The 19,823-nt window shown below is 40.1% G+C and overlaps 1 protein-coding gene across 1 annotated transcript; it reads right to left on the reverse strand.

Moving 5' to 3' along the window:
- Positions 1-347: 347 nt before the first annotated feature.
- Positions 348-18,891, reverse strand: nop16 (NOP16 nucleolar protein homolog (yeast)). The gene is made up of 5 exons (XM_033635235.2): positions 18,702-18,891; positions 15,943-16,051; positions 12,356-12,422; positions 11,390-11,496; positions 348-862 (listed from the first exon to the last, which is right to left on the reverse strand). Exons 1-5 carry the CDS (start codon positions 18,806-18,808, stop codon positions 719-721), a joined length of 534 nt encoding a protein of 177 aa, XP_033491126.2. The 5' UTR covers positions 18,809-18,891; the 3' UTR covers positions 348-718.
- Positions 18,892-19,823: the final 932 nt, after the last annotated feature.

The raw sequence follows: 19,823 nt of genomic DNA on the forward strand, positions 1-19,823 counted from the left end.
CTCTCAGAGTCTGACCTAAACCATGTTATTCTAATCTCACTGTGACAAAATCTTCGACGCAAACTGAGTCAAGTGGTTAACCGTGTGATCAATGACATCATCTGTGTTCTAATGCAGCTGGAAACATGTTTTCAACACAAACTATATGCATCCCCGGTGCAGTTTAAACCATGATGCTGCAGAGTTTCCTTCAAGACATCAACATCCGATGCTTTAACTGAAGATCTTAAATGTTGTGTGTGCTGATCAGGAAAACATGAAAAAGCCTGGAAACATCAGAGAACTCCCCAATGTGTATGCTAGGATACTTTTCATCCCGGAGAAAGAAAAAAAACACATCTGCAAAATGAGCTTCAAGGTATTTAAATGATACATTAAAAATACATCTCAGTTAATCACGTTTGATAGTCAGAACACAGGATACACAGATGAGATCAACAACAACAACAACAAACAAAATGAGGAAAAATAAAAACAGGAAATCTTGACAGGAAGGAAACTAGCAGAGAGTTCCTTAACAAGACACAGAAGTAGTGCTCGTCTCTCAGCGCTCCAGGACATCTCCACTTCCTGTCACTGTTGGTTATTACGATTATTGGTGGTGGATCTGCTGTCCTCACACTGGACTTCTGTCCTGTTTGCACTGCTGACAGTCTTTCCAGAATGAGATCCTGATACAGAGAATCATATAAAGTCCAGAAACTGGTGGACAATCCCTCTACTGGACCGTCGGCTGTGGAGCAGCTAGTGAGTTGATGAAGGCATTATAGTGCTCCGGGTGGCAGCGCTTATACTCGTTTATTTTCCTCTTGATCTGTTTGGGTGTGTCTTGGTAATAGTTCTTCTCATCCCTGGCCATCGCCTGCAGGGAGAAGAAGGAACAGGACGGTCAGTTTGGTTAAAGCTAGAGAAATATACCGTGTTTTGGACAGAAGAGCTTTTAGAAGTTACTTCCTTGTTGCAAATTTAAATGTGGCAAAAAAATGTGGAGTTGGCATACTTATAAACCACAAGTTATAACAAGAATGAAAATCTTTAACAACGGCCTCGGCCTCGTGCCTACGACCGAATCACAGCCGTGACGATATCACAGTATAACATCACGAGCTCGAGTGTGATATTACTTTTATACAACAGTTCAACAGTTAAATAAGCAAGGCTGATTAAGAAATGTTGAAAAATGAGGACAAAATAGATAATTTAAGCATTTTATTTGTCTTCCGCCAACAAAAATAGTTCCCTCAGGACTCCGCTGTCACCGTTGCTATGTAACGCAGACATGGTGCGCCAGGCACTTACTCTTTATACACATTTATCTGCACGTTTCCATTAATTGTGCAGCCGGTGAAATAAGTCTCTGGTGACTGCATGGTGGACTGTCGCTTCACAGGCACAGCCGACTCTGCCTTCTGATCTGACAGTATGTTGCTTTTCCCCAAGTCATTGAGCTCCGCTGATGAAACACTGACAAACCTGGATGTGTGCTCAGATGGATTCAGCTTCTCCTCTCCTTCATCTTCCTCTGATGACCATTCATAGTTCAATTCAAAACTTATTTTAGGAAATAAATCCATATTTTTGGCTGTTTGACAGTGGATGAATTAATTAGCCTACAACGCAACTGCTGACCTAACTGACACTAACCGTCAGTTTTGATTTGATTGTTGATTGCAATCAGCTGTGAGGCGGAGTGATACATACACAGTGAAATAACCGTGATGTTGTACTCCAACATCATCACGGTTTTACTGTCTCTCGACCAATCAGATTGCAGGGCCGGAACTAACTGTTGTATAATGCTCATTACAGGCCTGAAAACAAAAATATCGTTTGTAGATTTTGACTCTTAACATAACTATTCTTAAGCCCTGTTCGGACGGAATTAGTTTTACATAGGTACGTGGGGTAAAGTAATAATTACCAGAGATTTTAGTCCCGTCCGAATGTGCCATGTCAGTAATCATTACTGCTTTTTACCTTCTGTAAAAGGGTCCAGGGCAATTACCTCAGGTAATACTAATCCCGTGCGAATAGACCAGCAGTAAACGTGTATTAGGGCTGTCAAAAAAAAAAAAATCGAAGTTAGAAATATATTCAAATATATTTATTTTTTTATAAGTTCGAACCTAAATTTGATCATTCGAGTATCATTAATAATTAATTAATACTATCAATAATGTTGTATATCACAGCAAATCCCATTCGGGCGGAGATGGCTCACGCATGAGCCGGGCCAGAGAGGGACGCAGCGGGAGGGAGAGGCGCCGACGGAGGAGCCCGCTGCACCACCACCACCCACTGCGCTGTCCGCAATATGTGACCTGTTCAGGGAGACATACAGGGAGAGTGTTGCACCTGCTGCCTCCCTGCCTACCCTTTTTGAAGAAAAGACGAAACGTTACCAGAATGAGACACCACTACGAGCCGGCCAGGATCCACTCTTGTGGTGGAAAACTACGCACTGAAGTATCCAAACATTGCTCAGATAGTGAGACAGAAGTTGATCATACCTGACACTTCAGTGAAGTCAGAACGGGTGTTTTCATCCGAGTGTCACGTTCATATTGCGTCAGCAATAAGCATCTTATTTTTTGTGGGTTTTTTTTGTAAAAATAAATAAATAATAATATTAATAATAAATTCTAATATTATTCGAACTCTACTAAATTAATTCGAAAATATTCAAACTCAATTTCATGGTGCTTTTAACAGCCCTATCATACACTCATGATGGCAGGAGGGCACGGCGGTGCGTGAATGGATTTACCCCTCCCACTTGTGGTAGTTTTACTGATATTTCTTATTCCGTGCGAATCAGCCATTAATATTACTGACGTCCTGTGGTAAAGTGACATTACCCCACGTGCCCATGTAAAACTAATCCCGTCCGAATAATGCTTTAGACATTTACTTGACTGTATCAGCCCCTCACCTATCACCATTTTCGCCGACGACGCTGTCATACTTCTTTTTAATGACAGTAACTCTGTTTAAAGAGGAACACACCACCTAAATTAAGAATTTTAATATGTTAGCTGCATGGCCCAGGAAAGCTCAATCAATGTTAGTGAACGTGAGCTACTCTCTCTCATAGCCAGATCCCAGAGAAGTCTGGAGCTGCTCCATAGACAATAAATAGGAGCCTGGTTTTGTGGACACACAAAATGTTTGATTTCTTTTTTATACCCAAAGGAGCTTTATTACATTTCAGTGTTCTCAACTCTTCATACAGGATATGAAACCATATCCTTTAAACATTCCCCTGGGTGCTCTCTGTGTCACCGATAACATCTTCCCTTATTCATTGTGTATGGAGCAGCTCCAGACTTTACACCTTACAGCATCTCAAGTCTAAGTTTTAGCACTCTAGTTTTGGATTTGGGAGAGAGTTGTTCAGGGTTACTAATATTTTTGGACTGGTGTAGACCACAGGAATAACATGTATGACTCTTGAAAACAGGTGTAGTTCCCCTTTAAGGCTATTAGGACTCCATCTCCCACTGCTTCTGATGTCTTCCGTGTAGTTATGATGCAGTGTACAACATGTTCATGTACTCGTGTATTTGTGTGTGGCAACAAGTTTTCTTGGAAAAAGGCAAAAAGGATCTATCTCACCACAAGTGGAGCACAACGTGCAATGTTTGCCTTAAGGGTGGTGCCGGTGGCAATGTCATGCTGTTACCCAAGTCAAAAGGGTTTATTGTCTATATGGTGGCAACTTCAGTACATCTCAAATTCAGTTTGTCAGGCTCAGCTTTACATTGCCAGGCTTGGCTCACTTTCTCATTGTATAGAGCTAATCTTGAAGAGCTATTTAGCACTATGTTCTGTCTTGAACACGTCCCCTGCACATACTAAAAAATGCATTCAAATTCAACTGCTGCAGTGTTAATCAATATCGTTGCATAAACTGGCAGCATAACGGTCACACCTTCAGTCTCTGGATCACTTATAACATCACAGTTCTGAGAATTCTGGATGATGAGTCGAAAGCAATGTCACAGATTCTCTAGTTCTGGAGTTCTTTTGTAATTAACACTATCGACTAGGAATCAACTGAGACTATACATTAGGGATGTAACGATTACCGATATTACGGTAAATTTTGGTTAATTTTTACATGGTAAGAATGTTTAAATTAACTGCATTATTGTGGTGGATTATCAGGATATGTAATAACAGCCTCATTCAAGTCTCGCGATGCAGGCGCTGTGTGAATGCGTAGCATGTGTAATCACAAAGAATGAAAACATGGCGGAAGATGGTTTGGGTTTCTGAAGAATGCCGAGGGACAGCTGGTGGAGGACAACTATCCTGTGTGCAGAACATGCAGAAAGAAAGTTGCTGCGAAGGGTAGCAACACTACAAATCTGCTGGCTCATCTCCGTGACCGCCATCCACAGCTTTACAGCCAATGCAAGTTATGCTATGCAAACGTCAGTTATTGTGTGAGGGACTTCGGTTTTACTAAGATTGTCATAATGTGTAACTCTCGACGTATGCGGGACATTTGAGCCGTATCTGTCCTCCTAAACGGCGACTAGGTTTTCCGTTTTCGTTTAAGACACTAGCTGAGTAGCTAATAGCCGTATTAGCAGCTATGTTGCTAATGTTAAGTGTTTCAAAATGAAACGGAGCTGTAAACACTGAGCGGAGCCGACAGAATATAAACTGACATAACGTAACGCTAACTGAGATCAACTATGATTGAATCACTATGATTATGCTTTTTGTATGGCGAGCTAGAATCGATACAGACGGCCAGTTATGCTTTCTTGACATAAGCTCAAGGAAACAACATAAAACGCTGCCGTGTTAACCTTTGACCGAGACCATTCACTCCTTTTCTCATACAGGTAATCCTCTGACTCACATGCACACTTCTAATGTGTGAATTATTCTGTGTAATGATGACCGTTGCCCTTAGGGTTTTTTTGGTTTCTCCTGCACATTTGTGATATCTACTCTATATACTGTATGTCTTTTGTTCTACTCTTGCATTGTTTTGTTTTATATATATTTTTCCTCTCATGCTAAGAAATAAATAATATATAAATTGTTAACATATTTTGCTGACTGTTAAAATGCACCAGACAAATAAGCTTTGCTCCTGCAATGTGTTTACATATTTTGTTAATTTAAAATAAAATTTTCTGTTGCTGTGCCAATCCCTTGCCCCTTTAATGTGAAAGTTTCATTTTAATATAAGATTTTGGCTGTTAACATTTTAGTATGATAAAGAAGTTACAAGATTTAGTGACGTTATTTCAATGTATCTATTATTTGGACATTTTACAGCGCTTAAAATAATATCGCAATATTATCGTTTACCGTGATAATTTGGTCACTATAATCGAGATATCAAATTTTCTATATCGTTACATCCCTACTATACATACAATTTTTTTTACTCAAATAGTACAATTAGGACTTTTACATGCCTTTAGCTTAAATACAGACATGTAGTCTAACAAAAGTGGATGTTGACAATTAGCATAGAAAATTCCTGGGCAAATCCACACAGGTCTGTCAGTGTGCTTCAGTTACACCTCTCTGAAGACACGAATAATATCACTGTAACTGCGTGTGGCTATTAGCTCTGAGCTTTGTGAAGTGGACTGGTTTTGCAATGAGGATCATTAGCATAGAAAGGATATTGCACCAAATGTCTGCATATAACATAATTTAAATATGCACAGGAGCACTGAGACCCTATTTGCTAGGCAGTGCAGTTAGGGGTGCATTTCATCCTTTGCAGGTGCTTTGAGAATTATTATTTTGTCTTATTGGTGCAGGTTTAACAGCTACAAAATCCTTTTGTGAATTATCTTGTCATTGTTTCAGCATGTTGACATGCTAAATGTTGACACTGTTCACACTAAGTCATATTACATAACTTCAGCCTGTAATGTTTTGCACATTAGCTTTCAAACCTGCTAAGAGAGACTTGGCGGGAGACTCCGTTTTGAGTGCTGTGTAAGGAAGGGTGTCCCTTTTTTTTTGGGATCAAGGGGTAGTAGTGGTCGAGGAATATCGATAAATATTATATATTAACAAGCAACATGGCTGTTGCCAGTGCAGAGAAAGAAGCCCATAAATGTGAGTTTTTCTTTGCAAATAATTCTGCATTAATGTTAAAACAATCAGGAGTGTCTTTATTTAATTTAGACGCAAAGGACTGTGTAATTTGATTGTTATAACAAGTATTTCAGTGTGTTAACAGATCTGTCAGGTGTTTCAACTCTTGATCCGTTACTTTTAGCTGACTATTTCAATGTTTATTCATCACTTTTAGCTAACAAATGATATTTCAACTATTTTTCTGTTACTTTTAGAGACTGTTTCAACCATTACTCATCACTTTTAGCTAACTAATTTGCGTCTGGGCCATTGTTGGCACAATGACTCAAGGAGTGGTGTCCCATTTCCTAGGTTACGACTTCAAACCCCTTGTCGTTCCATTCTGAAGGGCCACTACTCAGTCAGGGGCACTCTAAAACTAGGTGTGGGGCCAAGGGGGAAAATTGGGATAGGGCCTTATGTATCATAGTACATAACAGTAGTAGTAGTAGTATCATAATGTTGGAATGGTAGCATGAAATTTTATCATTAATCTCAAATTACAGCTGGACCTTGGTCATTAGTTTTAGAGAGATCCTATGTTAGATAAAAAGTCAGAGGATCGTCAGAGTATTGGGATTCCTCCTTTTTAGATCATGAGTGTTGATTTTATGACGACTAGGCAAGAAAAAAAAAATCAAGACCTAGATGCATCATGTTTCTCTTGAAAGATTATGTCTCGATGCAGAACAGTCATACCCTGGAAATCCAGAGTTCTCGCGAGAGCACAGTTTGAATTTGCTCAGCGAGTCACTCTGTCAATCAGTAATGATGCTCATTACCCACGCCGTTGGAGCCGAGCTGCACCAATCACATCGGTGTATCTGATATCGGCGGGCCAGAGGCGAGCTAAACAGATGGCGACAGCGCTGTGACGGAATCACTCAGTAAACATTGCAAGATGGCTACGGATGAACACCAGTTGTTTGAAACAGCTTTGGCCGCTACAATGAACGAGTTAGACTTGGCTTTTTCTCTAAAAGAGGAACAGAAGACGGCGCTCGAGTCTTTCTTTTGCAAGAAGGACGTTTTTGCTGTTTTGCCGACTGGATACGGCAATAGTCTAATCTACCAGTTTGCTCCACTGGTAGCTAAGCTCTGGATACGTCACCCTGTGTATTGTTCTGATTGGTCGTAGTGTTATCCAATTGCGTGCAGTGATATTTTCAAATGCATGCTTGGTGCCGCCCCTCGAGTTGGGCCATTTGCATTACTCATAGCCAGACCCTAAATCTTTCTAGATTTGGGTCTGGATTTCCAGGCTAGAACAGTCAATAATCAGAAATTTAAACCCTGATGCTCAACATTGTGATTACCTGGAAGTTCCTTATGACTGAACCAGTTGGATGATAAAACATGACGGACATAAACGTGTGTGTTGTCTTTACGTTCTTCCATTTGTTAGGCCTATTGCATTCATAGAAGATGATAGAAGTAAATGAATCTGTTTATTTCAATTACAGATCATTACAACTACATTATGTTTTCTTAGAGGCAGACAGTCACAGTGAGAAATAATAAGAAAATAAATCATGTGTGGAAATCAAAGATTTTGAAGTCATCCTTCTGCGAGCAAATGCCCGCATCGGGGTCTGAACTTCAGACCTAAAATCTGCCCAATTCTAGAGCATGACTTTGAGCGCGATGTGTTGATCACAAAAAGAAACACACAGAACACATTTAAAAACTAACTGCAGCAGTCACATGAAGGTGACCAACTCAGCTTTTCACAATTTAAAGTCAAGGATGGAATATTTTCTATTGAAGGATATTTCAATGCAGAAAATAACTACACACACACACTCACACAACATCCTCTGTTATTGACTGATTGTGACTTGGCTGTGCTCCCAGTGATGACTCAGTCCCATTTAAGGCAACTGTTGAAAATCCATTTGAATGAGGCACTTTCCTGATAAACGCTGAAGTAATTTAAACTTCTGCCACTTGCTGCTCTGAGCAATAAGAAACGAAAAACACACTAAGCTCTCCGTAATGTGCACCAGTGTGTCCCTTCAATCTAAAAGTGTAGAGAGAGAGAAAAAAAGCAGCAGCTATGAAAGAATAGCGTGCAGCTGAAACCGTATTTGTCCTTCAGATGTGCAGCTTCGTTCAAAACTTTTCAAGGAAACCAAACACTGTTATCATCAAGAGAAAAATATTCGACTGACAAATTAAGTTTCCTCCGCAGCAACTGAGCATGTCCAGGATGGTACAAAGAAAACGTCTTAGACCTTGGCAGCCAGCCTTCATATCTCAGACGTCAGGATGTCCTTGAAAGCACCATTGGGGAAACTGTTTTCCCAAATAGTTTCCAGACATGCAGCCTAAATCCAGCCAGTGAATATCTTATCTTAATGCCTCCTGTAAAACTCCCAGCAGGTCACAGTAAGCTACAAAATAACTTCATCATGGTAATGACGCTCTCCCTTATGTGTGGAGTTTACTGCTTTTACCTCAGCTGAATTGATCACTCACTCATCTACAAAGCTTCTAGAGAGTCTTAAAGGAATAATTCAACATTTTGCTGATGTTCTGACAGAGAGTTTGATGAGAAGATCTTAATCACTCTCATATCTATAGGATAAATATGAAGGTAACGTCAAACCAAACACACAGATAACCAGCTGGGGGGAGGTTATCGGTAGTGATCTGATGTTTTAAAAATAACAATCAGTGTGCTTGCTATCAATGGTGCTGCTTGTGATCGGTCCGACAGGTATATGGGCAGGAAGTCAATACCAGCAGAGAGTACGACTGCACAGACTCTAGCTCCAAATGATGTCACAAGCGCAAGATGGCGGCAGCAGCGGTATATTTGGGATATTTTGGCTTCATTTCTGTGCAGTGGGGGAAGTGTGTTAATACACAGCCTATGGTCACAACTCTTTAAAAACATATCTATCTCGTCCATATCAAAGATGTTTGCTCTGTGTTGACGTTAACAAAAGTGGAATATTGTTTTAAACTCTCAAATACTGGTATCAGCCTCAAAAGCCCAGCATTGCACCCAGGAAGCTTTCTTTAGAGAGAATAAATGTAATCCAAGTTCTACAAAGGCTGTTTTTATCTTACTATATAATGACGAAAACTCTGTCTGTGTGTCTGTTCCACGTTTTTCTCCTCACTGACTTGGTCAATCCATGTGAAATTTGGCACAGTGGTAGAGGGTCATGGGAGGATGCCAATAAAGCAATATTACATCAATTGGCCAAAGGGGGGCGCTATAGCAACCCATTGAAATGTCAAACTTTGAATGGGCATATCTCATGCCCCGTATGTCGTAGAGACATGAAACTTTGCACAGAGATGCCTCTCCTCATGAGGAACACATTTGCCTCAAGAACCCATAACTCCCGCTTATATAGATTTTCCGCCATTTTGAATTTTTTGAAAAACACTTCAAATGGATCTCTTCCTAGGAAGTTTGAGCGATCTGCATGAAACTGGGTGAACATAATCTAGGGACCAATATCTAAAGTTCCCTCTTGGCAAAAGTTGGAAAACTTACTAAAACTGAGCTTCTATAAGGCAATGACTTTAACTATCTGCCTTTCAACGTGCTACCTCAACTACTAATGTACAGTTTCAGTCCACTAACTATCCCACTATTGGCGATGGTACTACTGTACTTTCAATAAAGCAATCATACTATCAAATTCACAAACACTCTGTCTGAATACATTGCTCTTCTTAATGGGTTCAGTTCACTATTTAATCTGCAACTTCTATGACCTGTATCCCAAACACACACCATGTGACACTGTGCGTGGGCAACTGTGCACTCAATGGACTAGTTTATTTATGTTTTGGGAATGCACTCCAGTGGCTGGATTCTGGGAAATGTTTGCCTCTAACCTCTCTGATAGAGTTAAGATCAGCGTGCCTCAATCGCCTGTTTTGCTCATTCAAGACCACCTCTCCAGTGGCTCCCTGTGGCTTTGACAAATAACTTACATGGAAATGAATAACAGTTATTCTTGAACATTTTACTTTTCATGCATTACTGTTGTTGACCTGAAGTGATTCTTACACTCTCCAGTTGTACAAATGAGTAGCTGTACACCGAATATTTTTTGTTTTAACATTTTGTCAATTAAAACATGCATCATGCGTCTATGGCCTAGTGCCTTTTCCTCTACATTTTGCAGAACCTCTATAGCAGTGGCTAGTTGTGAGTCTCCCTAGCTCCCGAATCCAAAAAAGAAATCCTCAGAGGAAAATACAGAATTTAATAGTGCATGGACAGAATGGTTGGCTTTCACCACCAAAGCTGCAAAGTTTAATCACCAAATTATCATAACTAACCCACTGCAGTAGGCACCTTGTGGGAAAACATACTAATGGAGGCTCATTTAGACTTGTACATAATTCTGATAGGCCAGTTCAGACCCAATGGGCTGTTTTACATTTATTATGAGGCTCAAATATGTTTTGCAGCTCCAGAGAGATGGTTCTTGGTCAAAAGCGGCTCTTTTGGTAGTAAAGGTTGCTGCACCCTTTTCTAAAGATCTGGCTGAGCTGGACTTGACACTAATCATAAAGAGAGCATTTTTGGCCGGGCTTACAGGAAGCTGCTCAATCCCTCTCTTTTTGAGTGTGGGTTTTTATGTACCTGGATATTGCGTTCTTAGTGCTGTTGACAGCTCGTGGTCATAGGGCGAAGGAGTCAACGATAGAGATGTGGAGCACAGTCTCAGTGAACCTTAAAAGCCTTTTGGAATGGATATTTTGTCAGGTGTTGGTGGTCTGGATCCCATGGGGGTGGTTATGTTTTGGTTTTTCACATTTGTCTTTTTACTTCTCTTCTGTCTTTTTGAAACTGGCTGTCAGCACTGTTCTTACTCATTTTGAGCATTTTTTCCGTTGCTCCATGCTGTATAATCAACGTCAATAACAGAAAAATTTGATCATGAAAAAGGAGAAAAACCCAGTATTAGTCAGCCTCTATAAAACATGAGGCTGTTGCTGGGTGAAACCTTTTCTCTCAGGTTTTTATTCCATAAGTGTATTAATCTCGTCTGATATTAGTCATTAATGCACTGAGGTGCTGTGAATAATTTATATCCAATAGGTTTCAGGTCTCTACAGGCTGACCGTCAGAATATATTGAAATGAATAAAAAGCAGAGAATCAATCTAACATGTTAGCTTTGGAAAATTATAGACAGTTAATTGTACTCAATATAAATACTGGGCTAAATCATCCAACTCTGTTATCATGACAACACATTCCAGGACACATTCAGGCTTTCAGTTGCGGCTCTCACCTTGAAGTTGTCGTTGTGTTCTCGGATCATGTACTGAGCGTACTCGATCAGGTCGGAGGATAGCGTCTTCGAGTCTTTCTCTGGACGGCTGGCCTCCTCCTCCAGCTCTGCTCAAAACCACACAAAGACAAATCAGGACATCAAACACATCTGAGAGAATCACAAGAAGCAGAAAGATTCATCATATTTTCGCATCTCTTTGGGATTTAATGATTCATTGGAATTTTTTTTTTCTGTTTAGTTTTGGTGAAAAGACAAGGACATTAAAATAAATGGTAAAGCTGAAACAAAATATGCAAGCCATCTCCGTCGCAGTAGAATGAAATATTCAACACAGCGTTAAAAGCACCACTGGTGTTACTGGAGGAATGAAAGTCATTCAGTGCTGAAATCCAGAGCAGCTGCTGCTGAAGGCCGACTCCTCTGAGCTTCTATGCAACTGAGCATAATAACAAAAGCATGCTGGAGAAGTGAAGCTCTGCTTTCAGTCAAATTGGTCTAATTAGGCTGAAATCACATTGAGTGTCCAGCTGAATGAAAAGAAAAGATCCTTGGAGGTGGTGTGAAACAGTCTTTATGCAAAACGCCAACTAACGAGAGTGCTGACATTCACTGAAGGAAAAAAATTCCGGTGCAGAGCGGCGGTGAACGTTCTCACTGAAAGCAAATAATTTCAACAGAATCACTGCTCTTAGGGGATTTGCTCACAGAGGCAGGGCACGTTCACACACACTAAAACTTTGATAAACTTTTTTTTAAATTGTTGCTCCCATTAGTCACTTAGACACAAAAACGTGGGTAAACAGAATCCAGATTGAAAAACGCCGACATTATCCTTCAAATGGAAGAAGCTAGACAGTGGAGATTGGCACAGAAGCGCTAAATTAATGGATAAATATCGAATACAAAATGAACAAAGTGCAAATGAAAGTGCAAAGTACTTGATAAAATAAAGGAATGACTTACGATTGAGAACGTAGGGCTTGGTCACGGTGCCGACAGATGCTTTGGTCTCCCTCTCTTCACCGAGGAGCTACACGTGTGAACAAGAACACAATATGAAGGCCACAATGGTCATCAGTCAGCGTGTTTGGACTCTGGGTTAACTGAGGATGATAAACATTTTTCTTTACCGTAGATCAGCCATCTTCTTCCCTAACAGGGCATGACAAGTATGAAATTTTTCATCAGTGATGCCATTTTAAGAAACAATAGAGTTACTGTCCTTGCTCCTGGGCCCAGGGGAGGCAGAAAAATTAATCATTTACAGGTCGCTCACTGTCATAAGTTAACTAAATGAAATCCTGTCTCAGGCTGGTGAAAACACGCTGCAGCCCTGAGGACAATTTTAACTTTAATTGACCACAGGGTGAAACCGTTAATGCAGCAGAGAGTGTCTATGACAACAGGAGGACAATGAACTAAATTCATAAACCACCAAAAACCGAACAGCATCCATATTTCCACAAACTCAGAAACAAGTTGTATCCATACATGTAATGACTCTTACTGAGGTGGTTTCCGTGTGTTTAATCATCATAAGCAACACTCTGTTGCTCCCTTCTGGCGCAAATGAAAACTACATGAACACACATGTTTTAAAACCTTTCCCTGTTGGATACATTTATTTATTTCTATTCCAATACTAAACGCCTTGCTTTATCAACTCACCAAATTGAAATCTAGCAGCTGCAGAGGGACTCTTGAGCAACACAGTCACCCAGCTACTGATTCAGTGTTCTGGTCAGTTGGCCTCGGACAAAGACTGACTTTGATCCTAATCGCGTGTGGCACAAAAACACATCCCGTATGATCTAGTTACAAATACACGTCCAGTGTTTCTCACAAGTAAAAGTCATTTGGCCGCTCTTTAAATTCCTCCATTTATTAAAGTGTAAGGGCCCCGACACACCAAGTTGACGGTCGGTCGCTGGTCAATGTCGGGCCGTCAGTGAGCATCTGTCGCCCCAGCTTTTGCGAGTGTGTCCTGCACCATTGGCCCTCGTCAGCCCTTGTCAGGTTTTTTCGGCCAATTCAGCATGTTGGATCAGGGTCAGAGGCAGCAGAGCCCGTCGGTGAATGAAGTCACTCTGATTGGCAGTTCAACTCAGTGCACGAGAGGGAAAATGGGAGTGAGGGAAGCAAACAAATGACTAAAGTCAAGAGAGAGTGACATTAAAACAAACTTGCTGTATTTGGTAATGAGCTCTTCAACATCTCTTCATCATCGGGTTGTGTTGTTAATGTGCTAACTGGCTAACTAGCGTCTTGAATCCATCCTGTCGGTCTTCTGGTTTGCCTTTCTGAATGATAAATACAGACTACTGCCATCTGCTGGTATGAAGAATCATTTCCTCTCACACAGAAACAGCGTACATGCTGGTTGGCCGTCGGCTGTAGTAATTTGGTGTGTCTGGGCCTTAACGTGTGCTGTGCTGCTCATCAGGCTCTGTCGGCCACAAACCTAGCTCCTCCTCCCTCCTCTTGAGCCACTGGCTGGTGGATTCTGGGAACCTGCAGCCAGTCAATCCATCTGGGGTATATAAAGGTCAAGGAGCTGCTCCTCTAAAACCTCTTTGTTGCCATTTGTGCTGCCGGTCATGTCTGTGCAAGGATTTAGTCTTTAGTTCTTTCGTGTAACCTTGTCAAATTGAGGGATAAATACTGTTGTTGTTAGAGTTACATACTTCAAGGTACTGTTTCCTGTTGTTTGATCTTTTTGAACTCTTTTCCTAAGCATCATGCCAGGAAGCCCCACTGGGGCGAGCTTCCATTCTTTTACACCCTTTTTTCATGTTTTTCCTGTGTTGTTAGAAGTTTTAGAAGGTTTAGATGGCACCTTTTTGTTTTTGGGAGTTCAATCGGCTTTGTGGTTTCGTTTTGACTTGGGGGCAGTTTGTTTATTATTTTGACTCCCTGGTGATTTCTTCATGCCTCTATGTCTGGTAAAAGGTGAAGCTACATCAATTGACTCCTCATTTTCTTCATCTGGCTTTATGTATATGATTTTCCGTGATTGTTGGGCTGTTTTGCCGGCAAGCTGCGAGCGTTTAGACACACAGAGCCGGATTGGCGAGTTGATCCGAGGTGCCCAATTTTCCGCCTCGTAGGGTAGACATATTGGAGGAATCTTTTTAGTTTAAACAGACCGAGGCGGCCTTCTGCAACGGGAGGGGCTGTTGATGACGCCACACGTGCGAGCCACTGGCGGTGGATAAACAGGAAACAGCTGATAGCAGGAATTAGCGGGCAGCTAGTAGCAAGAGGGAAACACAAACCTGACAGACACTGTAAAGATGAGCAACTGGGGAGACAAGGAATTGCGCGCCCTCCTTGTCCTCGCAAACGAAGAGGCCATTAACCGTCAGATGACGGGGACGGTGAAGAACGGCCAGACTTACGAGAGAATCACCGAAGGACTGACCAGCCGCGGCTTCCCTCCCACGTCACTGTTTACGTCACACGCTGAGCTACACGTTTTGTTACTTGCTCACGCCCCCCATTGCCCCGAAAAAGGTGCATTCTGTATAAACAAAAGTAGGCAGGCGGCATTTTGCTGCACTCCCCGATTTTGTTTTTATACTGCCAATGCTGACAAAAGACTGATTGGGCTTTCCTGCAAATTTGCACAATTCCTATTTAAAAAGGGCTAATGAGACAAACTTAAGGTCAAACACAGTTGAACGTGATCAAAATCATTTCATCTGTTGCAGATGCAGAAATGCACATCAAAGTGATTGACAGTTTATCTGCTGCATTCATAAATTAAATTCTTTAAAATCATTTTTGCAATATGATCATACATGAAAACATCAGTTCAGAGCTGCTGTTGAAATCAGTGTTGTTGACTCAAGTGTCATATTTCAGAGGAGGAATGATCACTGTGATGACTGAAAAACAAAAAGGCATCACTGCACCCAAACTGCACATAGTTAAAATAGTTAAAGATGCTACAGACGAGTGTCCTGTCTGCTGTGTGGTCACACTTTGGCTTCAATGACACAACATGCCCCCGAAACAAAACAAAACCAAGCTAACTGTAGACAGTTTCCTGATTGCAGCGTAAAGGCTGAATCAGATTGTTTCAGACAGAGTATATGTTAAAATAATGTAAGAATAACTGCAAGAAACTGTCAACACAGACCCTAAAACACCCAGCACATGGGATTGAGATAACAGGAGCCCTGAAAGTGCTGTTGAAATCTGTAATAAGAGAGGTAAAATACGTTTGAGTTTCCTGTTGTAGGAAACAAATATGCTCTGAAGTTCTAAATGTGTTAAATTACTCAGAGTCATAGTCTGAGTTTCTTATGATTGTTTAAAGAATTACCTGGTGGTTCACTGTGAGGACGGAGAGTCTTGAGCACAAGTGATCTTTTCATTTTTTTGTTACCAAGGTAAATGGGACAATTATTAATGATCTATGAATCATATGAAAAGTGGTCGGACTGTGTACCAGTGCTGCTTAGAGGCGGCATGTGTGCTCTGAAGACATGCCTCCTGGGTAGATAAAACTACAGGAAACTTCCAGCAGAACCACAGCAGTAACTTACCCGCGCTTTCTTTATTGGCAGCGTGCGGTTTGGATCGAAAGCCAGACCCATCTCCTGCAGGTTCCTGGCCGTGGACTTCTTGTCGTCCCACGCATTTCGGATCTGTGAACTGAGCGCAAGGGCACGTTAGAATCAACGTAACACACAACAGTGAAGTTCAAGCGAGACAGGAACGCTTCCAAGTGTGGTTCTGTTACATGAACGATTATAAAAAGTATGATTCTGGAGTTTCATATGTTGATGCACCAGTTAAAGTGTTTTTGAGTGATTCATCTCATAAGACAAACGTAAAAAAGTTCCACCCAATAAGAATTATCTGTTATCTTTCTAGTAAAAAACATGTTTGTTTGCATACAATGAAAAAATAATTAAGAGTTCTTTGGACATTCTGACTATTGTTATAACGAACAACAAAACTGTCCAAAGTGCAGAACCATGAGTACATGTCATATGATAAAGCAGAATAATTGAATTTGTGCTGTAAAAAGGGACGAGTGACAGTTAATGGTCCAAGGACAGAGAGTGAATATGTGACTTGTGATATTGGGCTATATAAATAAAATTGACTCTACCAAAGCCAAAAACAAGTTCAATTACTGCTGTGCAAATAGCCATTAAAAATCCCTGTATTCTACACACAAACACTGTACTCAGATACCCTGTTCCCCTTTACGTCTCTGACTTTCATGCCTACAATCTATACGCCTTACATTATATGAATAAAACCCTTTATCAGTAACATCAGAGCAGACTTGGTGGTTCCAGCAACATTCAGGGCGTTGGTTTGGTTTGTGGAAACATTTGACATTTACTCAATATACAGGAAATAATGAAATTATCTGATGTCTTTTAGCAAATGTGAAGACTTGTTATGTTTGGTCTAATCTGATTATGTTTGGTTTTTGACATGTTGGTCAGATAAACCGAAGGAAGGAAGTATGGGTGACACCTGTGTCTGTGCCCATCATGCTTGGGCATATTTTACTATACTTTCACTTTTTATAGACTGAGCAATAACTGCAATTAACTGAGAAAATAATCTCCACATTAATTTATTGTGACATTGACAATAACAATCTTTAACATTATATCTGCTGCGCAGCGATGGGTGGGGTCCGGGCATTTTTAGACAATTCTGAGCAACAAGCAGAAGAATTGGAAGACATTTAGGAATTTAGCAACACAATCTGCCTTTTGCATCAGCTGAGGCTTGAACTCACAACCTCTGAGACTAAGAATCAATTTCTATCTCACTGAGCTAATTAGTCAGTGACAATTCATGTGTAGCTTCACAAACTGACTAAGCCAGACGTGCAGGTTTAGCAGCCGTCCATGCATGGAAAAGCAGATTTCAAACCACTGTAAAAAATTCAGTTATCAAAACAAAAATCTGAAAATACACATATTGCATCTAGACAGCATGGAGATGTTGGTAATTTGTTTGTAACAATGATTGATTTGCTCCATAAGTGAAAAACTGATGTTTAAAATTACCATTTTTACATTGACTCCAATTGTTCACATTAGAGCAAAATTCAAAATGCTGTCAAAAATTCAGTTTTTGAGATAAAATTCTGAAATTTGCCACACATCATCTACCATGACTCTAGAATTTTGTCATTTTTTTCATGAACATTGAAGATTTATTTAGCAAGAATTTGCATGTATATGTTGACATTACTGTTTACAGTCAAACATTTTGATGCACTGTAGGCTCAATTTTTGATAAATCAAAAATCTGAGAAACATAGTTTTTGTAGGACAGTCTGAAGATGCTCTGTAGCAAGTTTGGTGTCAATTGAGCAAAAATTGTGGGAGGAGATAGGTTTAAGATGTTTTACAGTTTTTGAAAAAACCAGAGTGATGAACTTCATAATTTTTAATAGGTTTAAATGTACAAAAGTTTCTTCAGTGTTGGGGCTACAGTGTGATGAAAGTTGTGAAGTTGTAGCACGTATGGTTGATTTGTTATGAATTTTCAAAGTTTTGAACTTTAGACGCTTGCTGTAGCGCCACCATCAGGACTATTGTCTTGAGTTTACAGCTGAGGATATCTGGCATGAGACTGGACCTTTGTGCAAAGTTTGGTGAGTTTTCACCCATGGGAAGTATGATTTCCTCGGAAGAAGAAAGAAGAAGAATACCTAGGATTACAATAGTGTAAGCTGCCAGGACCCGAATTAGGCATCTGTTACCTCACCCTCCTGTGAGGAAACTTTATTAGTGTCTACTTGTGTAAATAAAAACAGCAGAAGAAAGCAGCTGAGCACATTTTCTCACATCCTGTACAGGAGTACAATTCTGACATGCTTATACTTTTAATGTTGTGCTGTTTAGTCTTTTACTTCACTATTTATTTAGAGGAAAACATTGTACTTTTTTCTCCACTGCCTATTGTGACATACATTTTCTTTAAACATAAAATACATACGATATCCTTATATAATGTCATGTGGCAGCACTATACAACTAGTCTACTCAGAAGTGTACACAACATATCTTAACCCTGTCAAAAGAGCCACTCTGCGTGATGAGTACTCTAAGTAACGTTACATCCTACTGATAATACTTCTGTAATGTTACTTGTAATTGAGTATTCTTCAGAATTTTTCCTACTTTTACTGAAGTGAAACACCCGAGTCCCTAAACTTAAATTACTGACAAGCAGCTGGTAGATCTCTCAGTTAAACCCCTCTCACATGTTGTCACTGTTAGCTAACATTAGCTTAGATGCTAACATGCCGTTCAGTTTCGCTTACTTTTCTATCCTCGGATTGTATTTCTTCATGAACTGTTTCTTCATCTTCTTCCGGTCTTGAGTGTAATCAAACTTCTTTCTCTTCGATGACTTCTTGGCTTTCGGCATGATGATAATTTTCTGTTTTACAGCTCAGCAGACGCTTGCTGGTGGTGAGGAAGAGGCAACGTGCAGAAACCGGAAGTGCGTGTTTGTTTTGTTCCGGTCACGTTACTAGAAAACACGCCTCGTTTTAACCTTTGACCCTTTAGTTTCGACTTTTTAAAAAATACGTCTCATTTTTAATTTCATAAAAGTAAAAACAACTAAACTATCAACTCAAAATATTAGTAGTCAATTTAAAAAATATATATAAATCAAATATGTAGTAATACTACAGTAAAACCTGTAAAGTAAAGTAATCACTGAAATTTACAACAAGTAAGTTATTAACTTTGATTTTCTCCAAGTTATTCTTTTATTGCAAGCAGGCACTGTGTAGGCTATACCTGACACAATGCTCACAAATTAATACAAATATGCACAAAATCAATATGGAAATAGAAAAAGAAAACATGTTAAATTCATTCAACCATAGATAAGATGCAAAATAAAATACTAAAGCTAAAGAATGCTCAACATGAATATATTAAAAACAACAACAAAGAAGACAACATATACAAAACTTTAAAAGCACAAGCACTCCTAAGAACTCCTTTACCATTACTTTGACTCTTCAGATGACACCTGAGGTGGGCTGGAAACACCTGCAGCTGCTGCTTTCATCCTCTAGATGTCAGTCTGGGTCAAAAAAAATATCTCACAAGCTCCAGACTCATGTTGTTCAACTCAGTATTGATTTTATTCAGGTAGACAGCAACAGGGTCAAATAACACCAAGGCCTGCATCCTTAAAACTGAAAGATAAATGTGCAAAATCTTCACTTTTACTCCTGCTCACAAACTCAGAATAAAAGCTATCCATTGAGTGTGTTCTGACTTACACTGCTCTTGAATTTAAGAAGTCTCTGAAGCCTGTTTCGGTCTTTCTTTATCATTGCTTTGTCTGCACGATGAATGTGTGAATTGTATAGCAATATAAAGGCCTGTTCACACAACTAAAACTGCCTCTGCATAATTACATA

This window comes from Epinephelus lanceolatus, chromosome 11 (genome assembly GCF_041903045.1).
Source record: "Epinephelus lanceolatus isolate andai-2023 chromosome 11, ASM4190304v1, whole genome shotgun sequence".
Lineage (NCBI taxonomy): Eukaryota > Metazoa > Chordata > Actinopteri > Perciformes > Serranidae > Epinephelus > Epinephelus lanceolatus.

Bases quoted from the DNA above. Each gene is read 5' to 3' on its own strand.
- nop16 (XM_033635235.2), bottom strand. From the start codon at position 18,808: ATGCCGAAAGCCAAGAAGTCATCGAAGAGAAAGAAGTTTGATTACACT. The intron at 16,052-18,701 runs GTAAGCGAAACT...CCTTGCGCTCAG, and splicing joins TACAATCCGAGGATAGAAAA to TTCACAGATCCGAAATGCGT. The intron at 12,423-15,942 runs GTAAGTTACTGC...TCACACGTGTAG, and splicing joins TGCCAATAAAGAAAGCGCGG to CTCCTCGGTGAAGAGAGGGA.